At 38.2% G+C, this 23555-nt stretch overlaps 1 protein-coding gene across 1 annotated transcript in view; it reads right to left on the bottom strand.

Annotated features, from left to right (window-relative positions):
• Window positions 1–23555, bottom strand: part of MYBPC3 (myosin binding protein C3) — a 54882-nt gene that overhangs the window by 1363 nt on the left and 29964 nt on the right. The window contains exons 16-31 of the mRNA XM_064145689.1: window positions 21472–21638; window positions 20933–21098; window positions 19999–20105; window positions 19645–19674; window positions 19342–19478; window positions 18206–18283; window positions 16908–17067; window positions 15693–15797; window positions 14331–14519; window positions 12245–12379; window positions 10960–11127; window positions 9554–9642; window positions 5322–5517; window positions 3449–3588; window positions 2562–2721; window positions 1861–1997 (exon numbers count right to left, since the gene is read on the bottom strand). Coding sequence (XP_064001759.1) covers window positions 1861–1997; window positions 2562–2721; window positions 3449–3588; window positions 5322–5517; window positions 9554–9642; window positions 10960–11127; window positions 12245–12379; window positions 14331–14519; window positions 15693–15797; window positions 16908–17067; window positions 18206–18283; window positions 19342–19478; window positions 19645–19674; window positions 19999–20105; window positions 20933–21098; window positions 21472–21638 — 2164 coding nt within the window. The remainder of the gene's footprint in view (window positions 1–1860; window positions 1998–2561; window positions 2722–3448; window positions 3589–5321; window positions 5518–9553; window positions 9643–10959; window positions 11128–12244; window positions 12380–14330; window positions 14520–15692; window positions 15798–16907; window positions 17068–18205; window positions 18284–19341; window positions 19479–19644; window positions 19675–19998; window positions 20106–20932; window positions 21099–21471; window positions 21639–23555) is intronic.

Genomic DNA, 23555 nt, shown 5'->3' with positions numbered 1-23555 from the left:
TTGACTTCAGCTGAGCAATAAAATGGTTGGCTTTGTGTCATTCCCAGCTATTGTGCTTTGTTTCCAGTACCTGAAAATGTGCCTCTAACTTTTAGAAATTAAATTCTGAAAATGAAAATCCTCTGATACAAAGCAAACTGCTTTTGTTTACTTCAAGTTTGTTAGTAGGTGTAGTGAGGAAGCAGACTTTAGACCAGTCTCTGAGTTCCTCTGATTTACTTCCAGGATTAACATCTTCTGTTTCTTCACCCCTAAGAAAATTACTGCACTGTTTTATGGAGTGCATTCATATTAACTGAATCTTGCATCTTTGACCTGTGATACACATTGCAGTGCATCCCAGTTGCCATGCTAATTTCCTTTAAAGACAGCAGATGGACTTTTTCCTGCCTCATCCATACAGATCACATCTGAGGTATGCTTGATAATCTCTAGTTACTTGGAATCAGAATGCTATAGCAACAGAAGCTACTCTGTAAAAAAGACCTGTTGCAATGCAGGTGCAGAAGCGTATCTGGAAAAGCTGCTTTAAGAGCATCAGGATGGAGGATGAGGGTTATTTGTATCCTTCAGGCTAGTATGAAAGCAAGAGCTAGCATACTCATGTTCAAAATCCTGTGACTATGTTTCACAGCTATAAAACATGAAGTTTCTCCTAAAACATGGAAAGTGAATGAAGTGGACACAGAGCCACAAACAGGTTAACAAAGATGGACTATCATCAACAAAAATATTTCATGATGATTCTAAGCTGAGGCAGCTATTGGAAAATAGATTTTTGCCTCCAGCTGCTAGTATTTCTTCCATGAACTTTTTTCCCCTGCAGCTATTTACATGGGTAAGCTCTTTTTATATTTGAGTTTTGCCTAGAGCTGCTTCTTCATCCAAGGACTTACACCAAATGATTGCAACAAGACTGGAGTGGGGTTTTTTTTTTGTTTGTTGTTTTGGGGTTTTTTTGGGGGTTAATTTGAACTTGGAGCCATTTCTTACATGTTTTGCTATCAGATTCTTGTGCAGGCATAAAGAAAAGAGAGGAGCTGGAAATAAGCAGCCACAAGGGGGAGGAAAAAGGACACGGCATTTTTTTTGTGATTGTACCAGTTTAAATTTATGAAAAGATTACGTCATAATTTGGTAAATTCCTTCCCCACAGACAGAAAGCATACTTCCCTTTTTTGAGAAACCTAAATTTAGCTCCCTGCTGATACAGTTTTTACTGTTTGTTCCTAACTCAAAAGTATGCCTTTTTTGTACTCTTTGAAGAGACTCCAAAAAATATATTTAGAAAATATCCCTGTGAGATGAAATTATTTTTTAAAGGCCTCAAAACTTCACACAGGACAGCAGGTCTTATTCCAGTTAATTTTGCAAAAAAACTCAAATTCCCAAAAAAAGTTATGTGGATGTATTCAGGTAACAAAAAACCCCAACCTGGTGTTTCCTGTGTGTCATTTAGGTTAATTGAGCAGGTGTGTTGCATTAGCTGCTGTTTTCTTGAAAGACTGAAGGGAACAAAATATACTTTTTGAGAAGATACCTTTGTTGTTGTCTAACTACTTCAGCAAGTAGATTTTAACTCTATGTGGTACATTTTCAATGGCACAGCCATAGCCACGACTGTCCTTTCCTGTCTCCTTTACTGTACTGTTCCAGTGCTGGTGTGCACAACCACACCAATACTTGCACTCTGTGTTCTGATTAAGCATCAGTTATGAGTGAGGTGGGAGATAGTTGAGTGACCTTCAGTTTTTCTAAGCATAGTCATGTTACACTCCAGTCACACCCAGCTGGCATGAATTCCAAGGCAGGGTCTGGGCTTGTTGCAACAGTATCAATGACACTTCATGTAATTTATACCTTGGGGATTCCTCTTACAGCACAGCTGAGTGTGGTGTTGTATCCTGCAATCACAGACCGGTTTACTAATGGGTGAGTGAATTTTGGAGGCTCGGAGAAGTCATGTTCTTTGTAACTAGGTGGCTTATAAGTGGTGCCTGCAATTCAAAGAAAGAAAACAGTAAGAACTGTGTTTTCAGTTCTGTTGACTTGCCTACAATCTATTTGTCATTTAATTTCCTCGTGTGATTTAGAGAAGCCTCAAAGCTATGGCATTTATTTCAATTCCCTCTGAAACACATCTCCTACTTAATGCTTTACTTAAAGAAAGATCCTGGCCATCACGTTTTTAGCTTGTTAAAAATAAGACAGCCATATGTCTGCAGGGGAAGCTTTTACCACAGCAATCCTAATCTTTTAACCCCAGAATGTAAATATAGCCCCTCAGTTGCATTATTTTCCTAATATAGTTTAGGAAGCCTGTGACTAAATAGATAGAATGTCTTGGGTTGGAAGGGGCTATGATCTTATGAAACACTTTTGAATATTTTTGAACAGATGTTGGTGTTAGTACAGGAGATCTGCCCAGATAAGGGCTCTTGATGCTAAAATAAATGCTGGTTACTAAGTAATGAAAATGTCTCTAGTAGTGCATCTAGTAATGCTGTATTTTCCATTTACCAGTGTACTGGTACTTAGTGGCTTTTGTGATCATATGTTACCTGTTTTTTGGATGTAGGCAGGATTTTTGGTGGTTGCAGCAGTTTCACTCAATCCACATAAATTTTCACTGAAGACTCGGAAAAAATACTCATTTCCCATAATCAGGTCTGACACTACGCAGTTTGTGCGCCGATAGTGATCAAAAACAGTGTACCACTCCTGCAGCAAGACCACATGTGCTGTTTAGAAAGATGCTATGAGGAGTCAGACATGGTGCTAGCTTTGGTATGGAGAGAAGGATGCTACAAGGAAAAGACAGGTAGGCAGGTATTTAACACTAGTCTGCAAAATTAATGTTGTGTTGCTTCCCCTGAAGATCACCTGATGTATTTTATTTTCTGGCTGGTGTGATAGGTGTGTAAATATTTGTGTTTTGAGGAAAACAAAGCCAAAACACAACTCTTCACGTTTTAGCTGTATTCATATCTGGGGAAGCTGATAAAGGATGTGTCCTTAGAACACAATTACTTGATGGGAACTTCAGTGAGAAAAATGTTCTCCAGTTTGACTGGCCTAAATATCTCTCCCAGTATATATCCTACTATGCCCAGCATTTGAGTTCAGTCTAACTCTTCTTCCCCCTGCTTTGGTTTTTCCCTGTATTTATGAAAAATATAATTCCATTTTCTGAGTCACTGTGGGACAGGCTAGGTCTCTTTGTGCATTTTCTGCCAGGCATATTCTACATTTCTATACTTAGCTTTTAGGGTCTTTTTAGACTCTGTCTCCAATGCTTCAGTGTTTCACTGCCTCCAATATGCCACAGGACACCTTGGACACACAACTGAAAGTAATGAATTCAGCTGTTTTTCTCAAATCTCTATGTATCCAGAACAGGTACTAGTTCAAACTCCACACAAACCACTGTCTTGGTGCAGTTTCTTACCATTGTCTTTTTGTCAGCTTTCTGAACTGTGTAGCCTGAGATTTGTGCATTGCCGTCATCTTGTGGAGGTGTCCACTCCAGTGCTGCATTAAATCCCCAAACATCTACAAGCTTTACATTCTGAGGAGGTCCAGGCTTGTCTGCAGAAGAGATACAACACCACCCCCCACTCAAGTCCTTAGCTTTTGATTCATCCAATTTCTTAGTAACCTGCAATTGTTTCATAGCAATACACTGAATTTATGTGAAGTTGAAACTGTAAACAAGAAAGTTGGGAAACTTCCAAATACCCTCTTTATGCTCTTCTGAGAGGCCTGAAGCCTACTGAGAAATAGACAACATGCTAGAATTAGTAACACAGGAACCAAAAAATTCTTTCTTAAAACGGGGAAAGAATTTACTGTTTTTTTGGGTGGGTGTGATTAATCCTTTCGCTACGGTTTTATTACTTGCTTTGTTACCTCTGTGCCATTTCTGAGCTAAGGAAGCCTGGCCATTTGGGAATATACTTGGCTCTTTTTTACTGTTGCCTCAATACTTATTAGCTTGCCCATGAGTAGCATTCTTTGTAATACTAGAGAAAGAACAAACTCTCAAAGAGGCACAGAAGTCTATGATCATCTTCAGATACCTGGAAGTAGATAGAGCACTATATAAAATTATAATAATTTTATTTTTCCTTCTTTTAAGGATTGTTCATATTTATACCATTTTTTTAACTCAAATCCTGTAACATTTAAATTAGATTTATTAAGTAATATTCCTGTTTTGACTTGAAGATGCTACTTACTCTTCTCATGTGTTAGGCTGTTATAGATACAGGGCCTGTTGGGGACATTAAGCCTGAGTAGATGGTCTTGGGATTAAGTGAAGGATAGATTGGGATAATTTTGGGGAGTGCATTCCTTTATGATGACACTGGGAAAGAGACTAGAAATTGTAGAATAGAGAATAAATGTCCACCAAGGCTCAAGCTAACTAGACACTCTTAACAGAATTAGTGTTAAATACGAACTAAAAATTTTCTCAGTACTGTATCTTCTTGTAATTTCTCATTCTTGTAACAGCAGAGGTATATAAGTGCAATGGTTTTATCATCACTGTCTTTATCTGCTGAACAAACCCATAAAAGTATATCCATTACAGGATTCTTATTTCCTTCCCTGAGGACAAAATGGCTAGTCTCAAAACCACCAGAACTCTCAAATGCTTTTTCCCACTCACAAAGTGGTAGAAAAAAAGGGTAATAAAGATGATCAAAGATATGAAATGACACCTTTAAAAAAATAAACTAAAAGTGTAAAACTTAAAGAGTATAACTGAAGGCTGTAAAAGATAAAGAGTATAACTGAAGGCTGTAAAATTATGAATGGCACAGAAAAAGCAGATAAATGATTATTCATGGTTTTTTTTTACTGATATAAAGCTGTGGGGATATCAAATTAGATCCTGAGGAGAGAGACTCAAAACAAACCAAATAGGCAGTTGTGCATGCACTTAAACTGAAATTCATTACAAAAAAAGTATCTGGATTATGAAACTAGACTTGGATTAAAAAACTAGCTGGATAAAATCATGCAAGAAAAGATCCCTTAGAAGCTATGGGACACACAGATTATCCCACTTCCTTTGAAAGGACACATCACTTCAAGATGGGAAAATACACTAAGAATGCTAGTCCTGGTTGGAGTGTTGTCATGGTCATCTGCCATCAACTGCTGTCAGAGATGGGATTCTAAAGTAGTTGAATCTTTAGATCACCTTGGTATGGTGTCCCTATGGTTTTGTTAAGGGAGACCCAGTAACCCTCAAACTATCACATATGGCTGCTATTTTGCTTTGTCTGGTATGCTTAATGTTGTCAGGTTCTTACCTACAATTTGTATCGTTATTGCAACTTTATCAGTCATGCTTTCTATCTGAAGAGCGACTTCATATGCTCCTGAGTGATGACGCTCTGTCTTTCTGATGAAGAGGATTGTGTCTGTATTGCTGTTCCGAATTCCCACATCTTTGGAGTCTAGAGTTTGGCCATCTTTTGTCCAAATGATTTTGGGTCTTGGTTTACCCTGAAGAGAAAAAGAGGAATGTTATTTTATTTTTGTAGGCTATTACAGATTTTTTTTTCCCTCCCTGTTTTTAAGTGGGTTATAAGCCTAGAAAGCCTAATTTAATATGCAGAGCTGAGATAGTAAGCTACCCAGTTTCCAATTTCATTTTTCCTGCAGACAAATATTTGCTCCCATCTGTGTGGTTTAGTGGAACTGTGCCCTGAGGATACCACTTAGTTATAGTCAAAGCAGGGATTGAAATACTGAAATTATGTCGAGAACAAATCCAGACAAAACCATACTTTTCCTGGTCTGGTACTCTTTCCCAGGCATCTATGAAACTGACAGTTGACCTCTCTGGCTCTGATTATTGGTAAGTACCAGAAGTCTTTAACAGATATTAGGCATTTACTAGCTTTTTTTTCCTCTCCCTCTCCTTTTCTTAAAACTTTTGTTTGTCTATCCTCAGACATTTTGAAGATGTTTTTTGAAAACTGTTATAATCTGGAAGCCTTTTGATGTGAAACTTAATTATTTCTGCCTTACAAAAATTGTTTTGATGTCTGTCAGCCTGAGTAGTCAATGTCACTACGCCCATGGAAAATGACGTTGTGGAATCAGTAAGGTGCCTGTGATTTATGTCACTGTCACTCAGCCATTTCCAGGAAGCCTGTTAGGGAATATCTATTCTTTAAAAGCTGTTTGAATACTACTTCCACAGTGCAGCTCCAAACTAAGAATTCCAAGAAAACAAACAGGGTCATATCATATTATCTGTACTTGCAGTCAGTTTAGCAGAAAATAACTTGCTGGGTTTTTTCCTAAGCTTCTGCCAGATTAACATGGTGAAGCAGTGCAGCACATGGCTAGGTCAATGCCATGAGGAACTCAAATGGGTGGGGAGGAAAAGGTGGACCATCCAAGCCAGCAGTTGGCTCTACTTATGTTGCCGTGGAACTGCCGTGGCACTGAAATTTGGACATACATTGCTCTCCTCCTCTACTAAACAGCAGAGAAAGCAACCCTAGAATGCTTCTCAGTTCACTGGGTGTCTGGAACGTACTTTGCAGGACTGCAGACTTTCTCCTTAGGCTACAGAGAGAGATTACAGTACTCATATTCTTGGTTTAGGTTCTTTAAAACATAGGCAGAATAAAATCTTTGTGTTTCATTGCGCCCTTGTTTCAGGTTTGTGTGGTATTTTCTCAGAGAGTCTGTGCAGTGTCATTTTATTTCACTGTGCTATTAGAAAAAAAAATCTTCTTTTGTGTGTCAGGCCAAAATCTGTCCAAAATTACACTTAAAGGACCTTTAAAACACTTAGAAATTGCTGTTCTTTCGTAGATGCTCTTTTCTCTGGCATACAAATAAGCAGATATAATGTATTGTAGAACATGGCTGAAAATAAAACTTAAATAAGCAATGAATTTGGACCTTCCCTTTTCCCCATCTGGTAACTGATATTCCTACTGATTTCTGCTAAGGAATATAGGCACCTCAGGCCTGTAGCTCTGAAATATTAGAGACAAGATTATCTTGTGCAGTTCTAGCATACCTTCATCCTGGTCTCATTTTATTGCACTCTTACAAAAAACTATAAGAGGAAGCTTTGGCTTCCCTTTTTCAGTTGGAAGGTAGAGTAGAAATTCTTGAACAAGTAAAAGGATGTGGTTTTGTTGTGGTTTTGTATGGCTTTTTCAGGTTTGGCGTTTTTATTTGTTGTTTTTACATTTCTGTTTCTGGATATTAATGAACTTGAGAACTGGCTCTATTTTACTTTCCACATACCTGTAGATTCTAAAGTTTTATGAGAATTCCAAGTAAAAAGTTTGGCTAGGGGTATGGTTTCTGAATGAAAATAAAAAGGTGTAGTAGTATAGAAAAATACTTACATTTCTAATTTGTCAAGACAAATGTGCAGCTGAGTTTTCTGACTGACTACAAGATTCAATACATGTTGATGGAATAAGTAATGAGGTGAAGCAAGCATCTAGCCCCAAATACTTTGGTAAAATTTGGCATGAGAATGCCTATCATTATCCTTGTTGTAAGAAATACCTTGACTATAAATCAAGCTTTACTAACTGTTCCAGTGTGCTTGATCAGATAGATCTGCTCATTCACAGCATCTTTTTTTTTCCTGAGGTGCTATGAGTGTCAGTGAAAGATTGCAAGTGTTCTGAGTGTTGGTTTTCATATACTCTTATATTTATAGACTGTGAAAAGCACGAACAGACAGAAAGCATGTTCCTAATACATATCTAGGAGGATTGGATTTCTGCAATGTGTGATAGGTAATCCGAGAGAGAACAGTGAGTGACAGAGTGGGTACACAGCACACCAGAGAAATTTCACAGCATTTGCTGACAGGGAAGAATGAATTTAAATGCTTTTAGATCTTTATATTCACATACATATGATGGGCAAGAAGGCTGCTCAGTAATATTGAGAATTTTCTCCCCTCACAACACATAATGTCCCTTCAGTCGTGTGCCCAAAGAGCTAATTTTGAAACAAGAATGTGTTGATTACCTTCCTTTCAGTAGAACATCCTACCTGCTTAATGCACTTAACAGAAAAAGAGTCAGTAATAATACTGTGTTTGCCCTTTCCTGTACATTTTAATGTGAAGATTTTTAATAGGTTTACAAATAGCATTTAGCCCAGGATACCTTCACAAGGTACTTAATAGAAATTTAGCAGTAAATGCCATGCAGTAACCACAGAGGTCACTGGCAGGGTTGCACAGAGACTATAAGCACTAGAGGATGCTGACTTACACTTAAGTTAGTATTCTGACTGCTTATGTTCCCTGGCTGAATGTTCACAGTAACCCAAATATTCATTTATTTTCTCCTCCATCTTTTTTAAAATTTGGAGATGCAGTCATAGCTATTTGGAGTCCTTTTCTCCAACAGAAATAGTCAGTGATGTAAACTTTCATAAAGTGAAATGTTCTTTTTGCTTTGGGTTTGTTTTTTTTTTTTTTTAAGATCCTCAGTTTGACATATTTTAAATAGCTTTTGTAGTTTTAAGAATTGCACTATCACACAATTCATTCAAAGCAGACCAAAGAATTTACACCAACACATGAATTGCCTGTCAGTCAGCTACCAAAGTAAGTTCTGAATCAGTTGGATCATTTCAGCTAAATTTGACAATGCACCAGAAATCCACAAGATTAGTTTAGTGCAGTTTTGTGAGAACTAACAACAGGGTGAAATACTGAGACCTCAATTAGTGTTCCCCACGGAGGAAAACTTGATCTTTATGTTTTGCCTGGCAACAGCTGAATGTTCAGGCAGGATAAGTGAAGCTCTGCATCAGTTCCTACATGTATTGTCTCAGGGAACTAAGGACATGCCAGCTAGAACTGCCTAGAGGAGCAGAGCAAAGAACTGGCAAATCTCTGGGGACATTGCAACAGGGCTGCTCTAAGCAAAACAGGTGTGTTATTACACTGTGGAGATGGTGATAAAAGGAGACATAAAACACAAAACTATAAAATGCCAAACTTCACCAATTCCTCTGCTTGTGCAATGGCTTGTCAATTTTGTGTAAATTTTCTTCAACTTGGACAACAAAGCAGTAAAAATATTCTCTTTACATACTGTATCTATATTTTTTTGTAGTCAGCCTTTCAGAAATGAACATACATGCTTTTGGCAAAGAAATTGCCTAGTAACATCATGTTCCTTGGCTCATAAAGAGTAATTGGGTGAATTCTTAATGCTTTTGTGTGCCCTCTCTAAGATGCATCCTATAGTCAATAAGCAAGGCTTGCACTTCCTTTCAGCACTGTCTTCTTCCCCCAAGGAAGAAAACTGTGGAAGAACTTGTGACTGTTAAAAAAAATTTTGAGTGAATGAAGATTGATTTTATTTCATTTTTTTTTCCTCTTTTCTTGAAAGTCTGAAGGGCTGTTTTGGGTTGTTTTCACATTAGCTATCTATCATGTATTACTGCTTAAGTAGTAAAGCAATGGGAACTTGCCTAAGGGAAAGTAGTTTAGGTAAGTAATAATAACCATGACAAAATAGAAACCCATCCATACCTGAAAAGGGATCACGATATTGATTGTCTCACCCACTTTCTTCACCAGAGTCTGCCTGAGTTGGCGTGGCAACCAGATTTTGGGACGCTCTGCAGTTAAGCATTAAATACAAAGCTGTTGCTAATTTAAATATAATTTCTAGCACAAGGAAGACAAAACACAGAGAAGAGGCTTGGATATTTGTAAGTGTAAGAAAATTGCGTGAGCAGTGTTTGTATGATTAGGGATCAGTTAACTCTCCAAGTACGTTCAAATGTATTTGACTACTGGATACGAATTTAACAGCAAATGTCTGTTACCTATTTACAACTGAGCAGGTTTCAACGACAGCAGGATTTGTGAAACTGTCATAGAATCATAGAATCAACTAGACTATGGCGCTGAGTGCCTCATCCAGTTTGGTTTTTTTTTTGAACACATATGTCTCATATGAAATGTCAGATTTGGGTAACTTCCCTTGTATGTGAGCCCTCAAAGTGCAGTTTGTTTCTTCGGAAAAGTATTGGTTCAGTAGAAGGGATGGGATAAAAGATGTATTGATAAAAAAGTGACTATAGACTATGGTTAATTTATTGCTGTGCACCTCCATGTATATTGCCATTTGCAGATATTTATGAAGTTACTCAAGAAGTGAAGCAATCTACCTGTTTCCTTTACCTTTTACAGACATTCAGTTTCTTTTTTTTTCTAAGGTGGAAGGAGTGGATTTTCATTGTAGCAGCTTATTTTTCACTAACAAAAAGAGGATGCATGTTTTTTCTGTCTAGCCCTTGCTTTCCTCTATCTCACAGGAAAGCTTTCTATGGTCTTCATGTGTTCCTTATTCTTTTCCTAGTCATTTACAGAAAGAATTTCTTAACAAAAGTTGGAGTATGTCTTCATGTCCATTTAGTTTTAAGGTGCATTACAACTTGGTGTCCTTTACAGTGAGTCATTTTACTGTTAGTGAGACTCTGGCAGACACTTCATGTGATTCAAGGTTGAGGAATCCACTGTTAGCAGCTCCTGATATCTTTTGGACACCAGTCAAATGAGTTATAATCTGCTGCTATTGGATGATACACAGGGTGTTAATTAATAACCTAGGACAATCAAGTACAGATAATGGCTTTTATTTTAATAGATCTCCTGCCATAGCCAAGGTGGTTGCTTTGCATGCTGTTAAATGACGACATTGCCATTACAAGAGATGAAGTGTCCTCATTTTGAAAGCAAGAGGTAAGATTTTGTTTAGAGAGCTATGCTTTAGAAACATAAGACCTGGACATTATAGTAATGTTCTCAGAATCAGAAGATACTGGGCACATAGTCAAAGTGAAAGAGTTGTTTGGGTGTTATTCGCAGAAGATGGCAGAATTTTGACCAGAGAACATAGCTGATAATATTTACTCTCTATAGATACTCACGCAGAATCTCTTGAATAGTAACAGGCTCTTTGGTTATTGCTGCTCCACTCTCACCAGCCAAGTTTATAGCCTTTATACGGAAATGAAGTTTGTCCCCTGTGACCAGGTCTTTAATCAGGGCAGAGGTGCGCTCAGTTAGGCCAGGAAGAGCTGGAATCCATTCTGTAGCTGCAAGGAGAAGATTTGCATACTCCAATAATAGCATTTTTTCCAAACTTGATGCCTTGAGTACAATTGAAAGCATATTTGTGGTAGCGTAAAATGAATTTAGTATGCCATACTGCACAAAATGGAATGAACTAAGATGGAAAAAGAACTCTGGATCAGGATGTGTTTACACATAGAATTAAGAAATGTATATACATTTTGTTACTCAAAATAGCTGAAGGGTAGGAAAATCACCTTCAGTTAATTCCTTTAACATTCTGTCTCACAGACCTTAGAGACTTCTCTACATTTATTTTCATGAGCAAGAGCAGGGAGAGGAATGAATTTTTAAGTTTGTTTAGCAAGAAAATGAAGCTTTATTTTGTTTGTTGTTTTGTTTTTTTTTCTTAGTACACCTCCTGTCAGTGTCCAGACAGATCAGTGAGAGCCACATATGCCAAAACTAATAGTAGAGCAGATAACTTGTAATTTATTATTAACATTTCAGTTGACACTGTAGAACAGAATTCTTGGGGCTCCCTTATTTGCTTTAATGATGCACAAATACAACTGCCAAAATCATCCTTCTGTGCTGATGACTTAGTGATTCTGGTAATTCCAAGATGATCTTTCATTAAGGACAAATTATACTCTGTATAAATCTTAGTTTAAGTTATATGGCAATTGAGCTGTGTCATTAAAAAAATAAAAAGACTCTGATTATGTGTAGGTATGGTAAAATTATCCTCTGCTATCAGACTACATGTATTAAATGAGATAAGGTAACAGTTAACTTGAAATTTTGACTGATGTTCTTTCATTATACTGCTTTAAGGTATATGTAATTTTTGCATTATACAAAAGTATAGTAGTGACTACAGAACAGCACCAGTATTTCTGTTGTGCTTGTCTGTATTAAAATTTAAGATGACTGTGAAGACGATGTCATAGTTGGTGTGACTGCCATGGTTTTACATGCATGTCACGTTAATTCTGGTGATGGTAGGCAAGGATGTTAGAGTTCAAATTTAAAGATACTGGATATGGTTAATTTATTGCTATATTGCATTGATGCAGTTGTAATTCTAGTATTTTAATAACGGTCAGTTGCTGCTGGCTAGTATTTGTGCTTACTTACATCCATCTTTGCAGTACTCCACAATGTAACCATCTAATCCCCCGGCTCCAATTCTCTCAGGGGGTCTCCACTTCAAGGCAACAGTGGTGTCAGAAACATCTTCCACTGTGAAGTGGGTTGGTTCACTTGGAGGAGCTATAAGGAAACAGGTAGAAATAAATTCTGAGAAACAGCAATCTAACTGAGAATTCAAAGGCCACAGGATGAGGGGTTAGCATCTGAATGATATACCACTACCTGTCTTAATAATATAAATTTAGCTGAAGCTCAGTTGTAAAACATAACACCTAACAGTTCTTTTAATAGAAAATGCAGCATAAGATTCCTGTAATAGGAGGGGAACGAGAGGTTAAGATAGTAGTTCCTATTCACATAGGAAAGCCAATGATAAAACATGAACTGAAGGAAGTAAAATTGTCAGGAGAAGTTTGCAGAGAAGTTTAGAAGTGAAAATGCATACATTTTTTATGGTGTACTTACACTTTCACTGTAATCAGACAGAATTCACATAGAGGACCAAATTCATCAGTGGCTAACTTTGACTTCACTCATTTTCCTTTAACAGTGGAGACAATGACCAAACGTTATGACGAAATGTTTACAGAAACATTAGTTCAAATTTGCACATTTGTAATAGAGACATACCAGAGAAAAATATATTGTGGCTCAAAAGTTTTCACTTCAGTTAAAGCTTTTTTTCTTATTTGTTTTCCAAACAGAAGTATTGTGGCACTTCTTAAATCCACTGTTCAGAAAGCCTACTAGCTAAATTCAGTCCTCTTAAGCATTACCATTTTCTACTAATTAAAAAGCAATAAATAAAACCCCTTACTGGAGAAGCTGACACAAATGCTACTGTGAAATATTCCAAAAAGCAAAGAGATATTTTTTTGCAAAATAACATTTACTGTGATGGGACAGAAAATATGTGGCATAGAAGCAATCATGTTAAAGAGATGTATGTTTGGTGTATTTTTTGACTATACATAACACATTTTATATTAGAAGTATTTAAAGTAAGTTAAATGCAGGTTTATAAATTGTGCAACTGATTGATCTTATTTCCCAAAATATATTTTTAAAAAATATATCTCTCATTTTCCTTTATTATCTGTGTCAAAATAATTTGGATTCAAATAGCAGCAAGAACTGTGAAGAGAGGAGGCACAGGTAGCAGGGACCATACACAATCACACAGAACATGATCAAAACCCCAAACTTCCTCTCTGAAGTATTAAGTGTGAACTTTATCCTTAATCAAGTAAAGCTCTGCCTAGCCCATGAAAACTTTGGACCTTTTATTTCAGTAGCTCCACGTGATGGTTTTCGTTTGCCTTCTTTTGTTGCAGACCAGCCGTTGTGTGTTTGAAATCCAGAATCAGGAGACCCTTCTTGCAGTTGATGCTTTCCTTCTGATCCCTTCACTGCATCACCTGCTTTTATATTATCTCCTTCAGAAGGCTGTCCCCCTTCACTGATAGTTGTAGATTTAGCAACTCTAGTCATTTTAATCTCAGCTATTTGTATTTTTGTGGGTCTTCTTTCCAAAGCTCTTCAGAGGCAGACTTCCTGAGCACTCCTTTAGTTTGCTCCTTGCTCATAGACCGCAGAAGATACCGGACTGATGTGTTGGGAAGGATTATTTATAGAAAATCATTCCTCAAATATTATCTTAATCAGATATCCTTTTAGCTGTGGAGCAGGCTAGGATTAAGGGAGTACTGGGTGCATTACTCTGATATTTGCACCCATAAGGGAATGGGAGAAGCTGAGAGCGACAGAGAAATTTCTGTCAATTAGTTCTCCTTTCCAGATCCAGCTTGACTCTCACACTTCTAATTATACCAACTAAAAATTCAGCAGGAATTTCATGAAACTGGAACCTCTGTGCTTCTCAAAAAGGAAAATGAGAGATAGAGAAGAGGAAGATTACAGTAGAAAAGGCTGATTAAATATAGAACATAGAGACAGTTATTAACACCTTCTTTACACACATGGGTTTTTTTAATGGTAAGGGCAGATGAAGAGGTGAAAATTGTCCAGTCTGGGGTTTATTCTAGAAATAACATCATGTGTTAAAACTCACCAATTGGCATGAAGGGTTGTGAGGCAGGGCTTGGTCGGGACATGCCAATAGAATTCACAGCATAAACCCGCATCTCATAAATTACTCCTTCAATCATTCGCTTGGCTTCATAGGTTAGTTCTTTTAAAAGGTCAAAGTTCAGTCTCATCCATCGATAGCTCTTCTTCTTCTTTCTCTCTAAAATGTAGCCTGGAAAAGACAGCTCTTACAATGTGAAAGATCTGCAAATTATCATCCCAGGTACAGAAAGAAAATTGTCTTCCCTGCCTCAGCAGCACAAAAGCCAAATGTGATTCAGCATTACTGCATATCTTTGGTATTTTCCTCCAGTTTCCTTTTGTATGACTTCCCTTCTGCCATTGACACCTGAGTAATGATACCTTTCAGTGTAGAAAATATTTAGAATGAGATGTCTATGTCTGGTACGATGCTTTAGGCACATTTTGCATGCTATACACGCTCATGTTAGAGTATTTAGATGTATGCATAACAGGGATATACTAGTTTAAATGGCAATGTGCAACTTAGAAGGAAAAAAAAGTAAAAAGGAGGTAAAAATATACTGGCAGTATTGGTGACATTTGGTAAAGCAGGTTATTTCTGCATATGCATAGAGCATATGATAGATAAAGATACTGCTTTAGTAATACAAAAGTACAGTAACTCATGAAAGGTTTGCATAACAGTAAAGATGGTGTTGGATATCTGTCTATCTGCTGGATATAGCTAGTAAAGACTGTATCAGACTGCACACAATGTTGGCTGTAGCAATATGAAGGCAGATCAGAATGCAAAGGAACTTTAAATGGCATTGGTGATATTCTTGATTGCTTCAGCTCATTCTCTATATTGCATGATGACTTTGACCTCTAGTTTTTAGTACAGAAGTTAAGGTCGCTAAGTCAATGGAAAAGTCTTATGTGACCTATGGTGTGGGGTTGTATGATACATAATTATGAAGCAGTTTCCTAAAGGAAACGTGTATTGCTTGAGTGCTCAAGATTGCAAACAGCTAGAGTTGATGACTTAGGTGGCCACAGATCTCTTTTGGGATTCCTGAGTTAAGTCTAAAGGCTTGTATAGTAACCTAAAATTTTAGAATGTTTAACTACTTTAGTACCTTGCTGAGCTTTGGTAACTAGTTGCTGAAGTATTTTCCCATTCAAATATCACGGGTAGGGGGCACTCTCTCTTTAAAATTGAAGGGTCAGAATCTATTCCAGCCTTAAGGTTCGGTGTATTAGTTTCTAAGGGTCAGCCTTCCTAGAGTGAATAGACATAGAAAATCCTTCTGTGTCATAATAAAGCAGCAAAAAAATATAGGCAAGACTGTTGGAGACTTTTTATTTTAGCACTTCTTACCAAGCACTGGTTGGCCACCGTCATATTTAGGGGGTTGCCACTGCACAGTACAGTAATCTTCTCCAATGTTGCTGATCTTGGGAGCTTCTGGAGGGTCAGGAACATCTGAAGAAAGTGTGAGAATGAATAAGAGTTCTTACTGTTTCTTTTTTTTCTCTCCATAAGTCTATGAAATATTTTCTCTTAATATTTTTTTCTCTATTGTATTGATATAGCTTTGTCAGGTAGCAACAGTAGGTGCAATCAAGTCTGCATTATCTTACTCTAAAGTGAATTCTGTTCTTGGATGCTTCTGTGTTAGGTTAGTTTTTCTTTAAATATCACCAACTATTCAGCTCTTTTGTTCTTTCCAGAAGTAATGGAATTTTGCAGAAATGTAAGGTTACAAAGTAGTTCTGTTCTGAAAAAGGAGGCTTGCTCCAGGGCATCCTGTTTTCTGTAGACTAAACTTTCTATAGAAGATCATAGTTGCAAGTGTCAGTTGTTTGGTTTTTGGTTAGATTTTTTTGTTGTTGTTTTGGGGATTGTTTTATCTCTGTGATATTCATAGAAAATATCCTGATTTAGGATTTATAAAAGATGAAAAGAGATTTAGTCTTCACTTTAGCAGTGACTTCTATGAATTCTAAGTTTTAATGCTATTTTCTTGAATAATTTCAAAGTTTGCTTACACCCTGACGTTTTGTCATGTGTGGCAGAGTATAAACAAGTTAAACATTATGAAAAATTCTAAAACAATTGCTGAGTCAAAATCATACTCCCCCAGCTCTTCTGCGATTCTCAGTGGCAAACTATTTGTCTTACAACAGATATACGATGTCTCTTTATTTCATTAGACATTTACTGCTTAGAGAATTTGCTTAAAATATAGACCACAACAAAGTGCCAGTAAGTTTTTCTTATCTCAGACAAGCATGAATCGTATACTTCAGAATGGAATGCCTTCTATATGATAGAATCACCTGAAACTGTAAATGCATAAAAAGAAAATAAGTGGATTTCCACTGGTAGTTCCTCTCTTGCTTTTTCACAAGGGAGGTAGCTACTTGTGAAAAAATGTATCTGCCAGTTTTTGTGACTGATAGTATTCCTGTCTTATCATAATTCTCTGTTTTTCTAAACCCAAAGTCAGAACTTGCCTCTGTTTTGGAGAAGGGTGAGTTTCAGTGATGTCAGTTTACATTCATGCTCTGGTTGTTTCCTTCCTCCACTTACCAATAACTTTGACTGTGATATCAGCCTTATCTTCTCCCACAGGATTCTTAACTGTAACTCTGTATACTCCCTCATCCTCCTTTTCTGCTCCTTCAATGATGAAGACACAGTGGTCTTCGTGCATCTCCACGCGAACTCTGCCTTCAGATTCAAACAGAAGCTGTGGGCAGTGAAAGCAACACTTAAAGTAATTGTAAGTTGTGCCAGGGGCAGCCTGTATGTAAGATGGTGAAAATCTTAAAAGTATTCAATATTATAAAAATTATTGAAAAGCTATGAAGTTTTTTCAAGTTCTACTTTTATGTGGAAGAGAGAAAATACATACTAAGTGACTCAACATTTGGGGAAATCAGTTCTGAAAGTCTGTAGTTTGTTACAATTCAATGCTAGTTACACACATCTGGTTAAGTTTCAAAGAGGTTACACATTCCTACTTGGGATAGCTACCAATACCAATGTGAAATGTTTATGCATAACAGTTGAACACCATGAAGTTCAAGTAGGTTTGCAAATTCAGATGGTGGGGCAAGCATTCCTGATCAACATGTCATTTAACATTTAAATGATACCCTCTAAAAAAATGTCCCATGCTTCTTGTAACTGTTACCAGCACTAGTGTGACCTCTACTCTTCTCCAAGCTAGTATCTCAATGTAATGACCACAACTTTGCTGTTTGTCTGTAACATTCCCTGATGTGCCTGTGACCCTCTGGACTTAGAACAGGAACCATTAGAAAGTATATGTGCTGAGTAGTGAATGGTTAACAGAGCAGAAACCTAGCCTTGAGAAAAGTTTATTGTTGCATAACACATGTACAGTATTTTTTATTTATGACAAAAAGGAAACCTGTGGAAAAATGAATCCCCTTTCACTGTTTCATACATGCACAGTCCACCCTCTTGACCCACTATCATCTTTCCCTGTGTCCTTTAAGATTTTTGTCCTGGTTTTTTACCTACAGTTATTATTGAAGCTTTAGAGGGGGAAAAAAAAGGGATAAGCATTTAAGCATTCACAAATACAGTTTGAAAAGTTTTCATTTGAAAACAGCTTTGATTCCTGGCGATACAACCATCCTGTGACAATGATTGGAAAGACATCTCCTTAATCAGCATCTTACTCCAAAACTATTCACTCATCTCTTGGGCCTATTCAAAGTGCTTGATAATTACTGTTGTGGGGCAGGATTTCGGGCCTGATTTGTTTCACCAGTTTTAATAGCTACTTTTGAATATGAGCTTTTATGTGGAACACACTAAGCACATCTGTGTGTCTGCACAAGTAATATGGAACTTACCTTACTATCAGTATTTAAATCAGTGCTGTTTTCCGAGGGAGCGATGGAATCGTCATTGCTCCGAACAAGGTCATTCTTCTAGATAAGCAAACGAAAACACAGAAAATCATCTCAGTCTTTCTGAGCACAGCTGTAAAGTTGCTTTTGCAAGCTAGAGGAGAAGGATCCATAGGTTTATTAAGGGGGCTGAATATGGAGGTGTGAGGAAAGAGAAGTGCAAAGTGAGGGCACAAGTGGACCTAGGAAGTAAATCAGCTGTTACAGAAGTAAAAACCAGAAACGGAAACAGATGTATCAGATTGCAGCCAGTTAAGGGAAAGGTAAGTGAGCAAAACCAGATTTACAGCCTAAAAAAAGAGAGATGTGTGGCAATTCTCCAGGAGAGTTGTAAGTGGTTGTGAATCTGTGTTCTGTGGTACTACTTGCTCATCTTGTGTAGCTACAAAAATAAAGATTATTTCTTTCTGTGCCAGTGGGATTTCAAGCCAATGTACATGTTCTAACACTCAGAAATACAGTCAGGTCTGTAAGCACACCAAACAACATTTAATGAAGTTGTGCTACCATTGGTTTACGATTTAATCGCCAAGTACATGTTACACATTATCCAAATGGGCTTCTACTCATAAGCTAAGACTTCATGCTTTAAAAATAACACTCTTGCAGGGGTTGTCAATCATCATTTTATAAGAGGAACTTGTGTATGACAGAGTCAATTTCTCTTGGTTCCCCAAAGACAGACAAATGGGGTTTTTGTTTGTTTCCAAACTAATTCTGCATTGCAGAAAAAAAGTTGTAAGTGCTTTTAAATATGTTAACATGAACAAAGAATGCACCAGAATCATGAAGAAATGAGACTGGGGAAATTAATAGAATTGTCAATATTGTTTTGTCTATATCTATGCCTCTGGGAAATGCAATGATGCTGTAGAATATTATGCAATATTCTAGATGAAGAACAGTTCAAGATGACTCTCACAAAACCAGCTAAATCTCAACCAGAGATCTGAAACCCCTAGAAATAAAATGAAAATACTTGTACCTAAGAATTTTTGATCTAAGTGAGATTTGAGTAAGAAAGTATATTTCCAGTTGTCACTCCCTTGCCTCAGACATTGTGCCTGGTCGCACATTACCTTATTTACTTTCTGCCAGATGACAGTGGGTGTTGGATCTCCTGATATGGGAACATCCAGTCTCAGTTTGTTCCCAGCCACCACAATGATAGTGTCAGGGGACTGTCCTAGACAGTCAAGGTGGATTTTGGGAGGTTCTGTAAAGAAGACAGAGAAAATAAGTTTTAAATATAACTTCAGTGTTCTGTATGGAGGGGGAAAAAAGGTGAATATTCATGCATTAAGTTTAAAATGAAAAAACACTGCCTCCTTTGGTATTGAAAAGAAGTTTACTTACATATAAATAATGACTGCTGTTCTTACCTTCTCTTGGTACAAAATCGATCTTGACCTCTGAAGAAAAAGAAAGAAAAGGAGGGGAGCAGATAGGAGAAATAGATCAAAACCTACAATTTATAGAGCATCTGCACCTACAAAGTAATTTTAAAACTATTCTTCATTAAAACCTCATAAGGCATATATGTGAATGGATTAACACAATAAATGGGAAAACAGGCTCTTTTAAACAATGTTATAACAATAACAAACAGGGAAAAAGCAATGTCTCTATATTTAGATATCAGGAAAGATTCTGCATACTCTCTTCTGCTATTACCATGATTAATGCTATTATTTTATCCCTCTGGAATTCTCATTGCAGATTCTAAGATAACTTACCCAAAAACTGAAGCTTGGCAGAAAGGTTGTAAGCAAATCCCTGAGGGATGAAGGAATAATCAGCTTCGTCGTCTGGTGTTACATCCTCAATAGTTAGCTTATGGATTCTGGAAATGTGAACAAATATATTCCACTCCCTTACCTCTCCAGAAGAAAGAGGGCTATCTCAAGAGACAAGGTGCAGGCTACAGGCTATTAACAGACATTAATAGTTGCCCTAACATCAAATCAGCCACCACCTGAGCTGTAGACTGCTCTGTTTTCAGTAGTCAATCAAATCCATATCAGCAGGTTCTCTATGAATGGATTTTTCTTGTCTAGTCTGAATAGAGGAAGCAGTTTCTTTACAAGGGTAGGTGTAACACTGCTGATTGGTTTAATTTGATCAGGTTACTACAATACATTCTGGAATACCAAGCTAAAAACTGATGCTCCATCTCTGTATGACTAAGTTCAAAACAATACAGAAAGGGAGTACTAAGGAACACTTTACCTAACACGTAATGCTTATGTGTCTTCTGAATCTTCTTGGTCGTCATTTACAATAGTAGTTCAAGTGCTAAGAAACTTGAACATAGAATTATGCAACTGTATGTGTTAATATAAACCCTAATTGTTCTGAAGGGGCTTGTACACTGAGTGATATCTTAAACTCTTTAAACCCTACTGCTAATTTTAAAGCTATCATTTCTAGACTATTCAAATACAGGAAATTATGAACTCCTAATGAAAACCGAAAGTGTATTCTGATGACATTCTGATGACATATGCAAAATATATTAAATGTGTATGAGATTGTTTTTACCTTTCCTCTTTTAGTTGGAGTCAGGACAAAGTCTTCCTTTATATTCCTGTCCCCTGAGATGGAGATGATAGTTCCTGAGGATTGCAATGAAATACCAAAGCCCGTACTGCTTTGTAAAACAGGACTAACCTGCCAATATGAGAGATCTTTATCCTTTCATCTGGGACCAACTCCTTTCCATTTTTCAACCAAATTCCTTTCACATTTTCATCCGAAACTTCACATTTGAAGACTGCCTGGTCACGTGCCTTCACTGTCAGGTCTGCAATGCTCTGGTAAACTTCCAGCTTTTTCTCTGATATTGTAAGAATAATTGATACACACATCAGCAAGTCAGAATAGCTCTGCAAAATAAATGGTGTGGGTTTACTGAGTAGAAGAGGCTAGGGTTGAGCTAGCTGTTTGCGGAAGGGTACAATATGAAGGGTAATAAATATCATGCAGGACTTTAACGGGACCCATAGCTAATTAGGGTGTTTGTTACATCCGGCACACAAGGTGCAAGTTCTCATTGAGGCCTTTATTATCCAGCCCTATGCCCCTTATTAGGTCTTCCTTTTCCATGATGTAAGAATTATGCTATCCATATGCACTATCCTGGAGAAGGTTATCCTCAGCCTGTTTTTGTTTTTCAGCTTCTTTGGTCCTGTACTACTACCTGTGCCTACCTTGTACAATTAGTTCAGCGACCGACACCCCCCCGTTGGTCTTCACAGTGTAGTGTCCACTGTCCTCCTTGGTTGACTCATTAATAATCAGATACTGCTTTTTTCCATCTTTCTTGAATCGGTATTTGAATGTTTCTTCCCGGGTCAACTCAATCCCATCCTTTTCCCTGCAATGCCAAATAGCATTGAGTTATTTTTCTATGGTTGGAAAAAGACAATGAGAGTCAGCTCAGTGTTACTAGAGATTGCAGGAGACAGGATAAATCCAAGCTTTGCAGCCTTTAAAGTTAGCAAAAAAGAGGCTGTTGTACAAATGTCAGTGGAAGCTAAACTGAAATGCTTCTTGCCTGCCTGTTAATATTCACTAGGTATTTGGCTTCTGTTTCAAGACTTCTGTTCACTCATGAAAAATTGCTTCAGTGTTACTATCTATACGCTCTAGATGAACAGCAAAGCATGTTAAATGCTGTAGAAGTCTCATGGTTTGAGTGCACCCAGCTGGCACTACCCACTCTCAGCTGCTGTCTCACCTCTGCTCCTGGTAGGGTGGGGAGGAGAAAACACAACAGAGGACTCTAGGGTCAGGTCAAAGGACAGGGAGGGTTCAGCCACTACTTACAGCCACGGGCAAACAACAGGCTCAGCTTGGGGAAACAGATCGGTGTAAACACCACCACTAGTTGAATCAGAGTAGGGCAGTGAGAGATACAACTGGATTTTTAAAATCCCACAACCTTTCCCCCACTCCTCTCTTCCTGCTCCCTCCTGCCCCGCGGCCGCACAGGGATTGAGGGGTCGCAGTAAGTCTCAGTCTGTTGCCTCTCCTTCCTCCTTAGCAGGACGCCTCAGAGTCCTCCCCTGCTCCAGCGGGAGTCCCTGTCACGGAGCCAGCCCTCCACCTGCTCCTCCGCTGTGTGGCGCCTCCCGGGGGCTGCAGCTCCTGGCGAAGGGCGTTCCCCTCCCAGGTGCGGAGCAGCGCGGGCTCCCCTCACAGCTGCGCCTCCCGCCCTTGGGGGTGCGGCCTTCTTCGGGTGCCGGCACTTGGCCAGGCGTGGGGTCCTCCACTGCCTGAAAGTGGGAATCTTCTTCACTGTTGATCTCCAAGGACTGCAAGCGTTCACCTTGCCGTTTTACCACGGGCTGAAGGTGAATAGCTGCTCCCGGGTGCCTCCCCGACCCCTTTCCCCTCTGACCTCGGTGTCCCCATGCTGTCTCTCTCTCAGTCCCACTCCTCTCCAAACCAAAAGGACGCCAAAACAGAGGAACTCGCTCAGCAGAATGGCGGGGTTCTTTTTGATGCTGGTTTTTGTTTTTAAACACGTTATCGCGGAAACGCTGATAAGCCCAACCTTCAATAGCAACAAGGCCGCCCTGAAGCTGCGGAAGCTTCTGGAAGCTTCTTACAGGAGCCCGCCAAGCACAAGCCCGGCACGGGAATAATGCAGGGCTGAAGACTTCACCAGCAGGGAATGCGCCCTCATAACAGCTGCTGTGAGGTAAACGGAATTTACTGGGAAATCCCTTAAAATCCTTAACTTTCCTGATGTCAATTATAATTGTTGCAAGTTCATGTTTTGTGGGCATGAGTAGAAGAAGAAAACATTACGATAGAATTAAATGAAGATGTATTTTGGATTCTGTAGTCCTTTCTATTCGTGAATGTCACAGTATATTTAAGACATTACTAAATTAAGCTTCACCATGCACCCTCGGAGGAAATTTAATTATTGCAATTTCCAGTTATGACGGAGGGGAAATGAGCAGAGAGGTTTCATGCTGTTTAGACAAGGTCACACAAAAATACATAAGTCTTCACAAAGATTTCCTGTACCTACTCCTAAATATCCTAAACAGGCTGCAAGGAAATAACTGGGATTTGATTTTTTTAAGCTTACTCTTTTTGTAGCATTTAATATTTGTCATTATTGTTTGAAGGTATATATGTTATGCGACTTGGATACTGCTGCAGTTTGTAAATGGAGGAGGTTTTTTTTATGTGGAAGAAAAAATTCAACAACCCCAAGCAGTGCTACAGGCTGGGGACTGAGTGGCTGGAGAGCAGCCAGGAAGAAAGGGACCTGGGG

This window comes from Pogoniulus pusillus, chromosome 1, assembly GCF_015220805.1.
Source record: "Pogoniulus pusillus isolate bPogPus1 chromosome 1, bPogPus1.pri, whole genome shotgun sequence".
Lineage (NCBI taxonomy): Eukaryota > Metazoa > Chordata > Aves > Piciformes > Lybiidae > Pogoniulus > Pogoniulus pusillus.
Note: the sequence above shows the minus strand (reverse complement) of the source record. Positions and strands in the feature narration are given on the sequence as shown.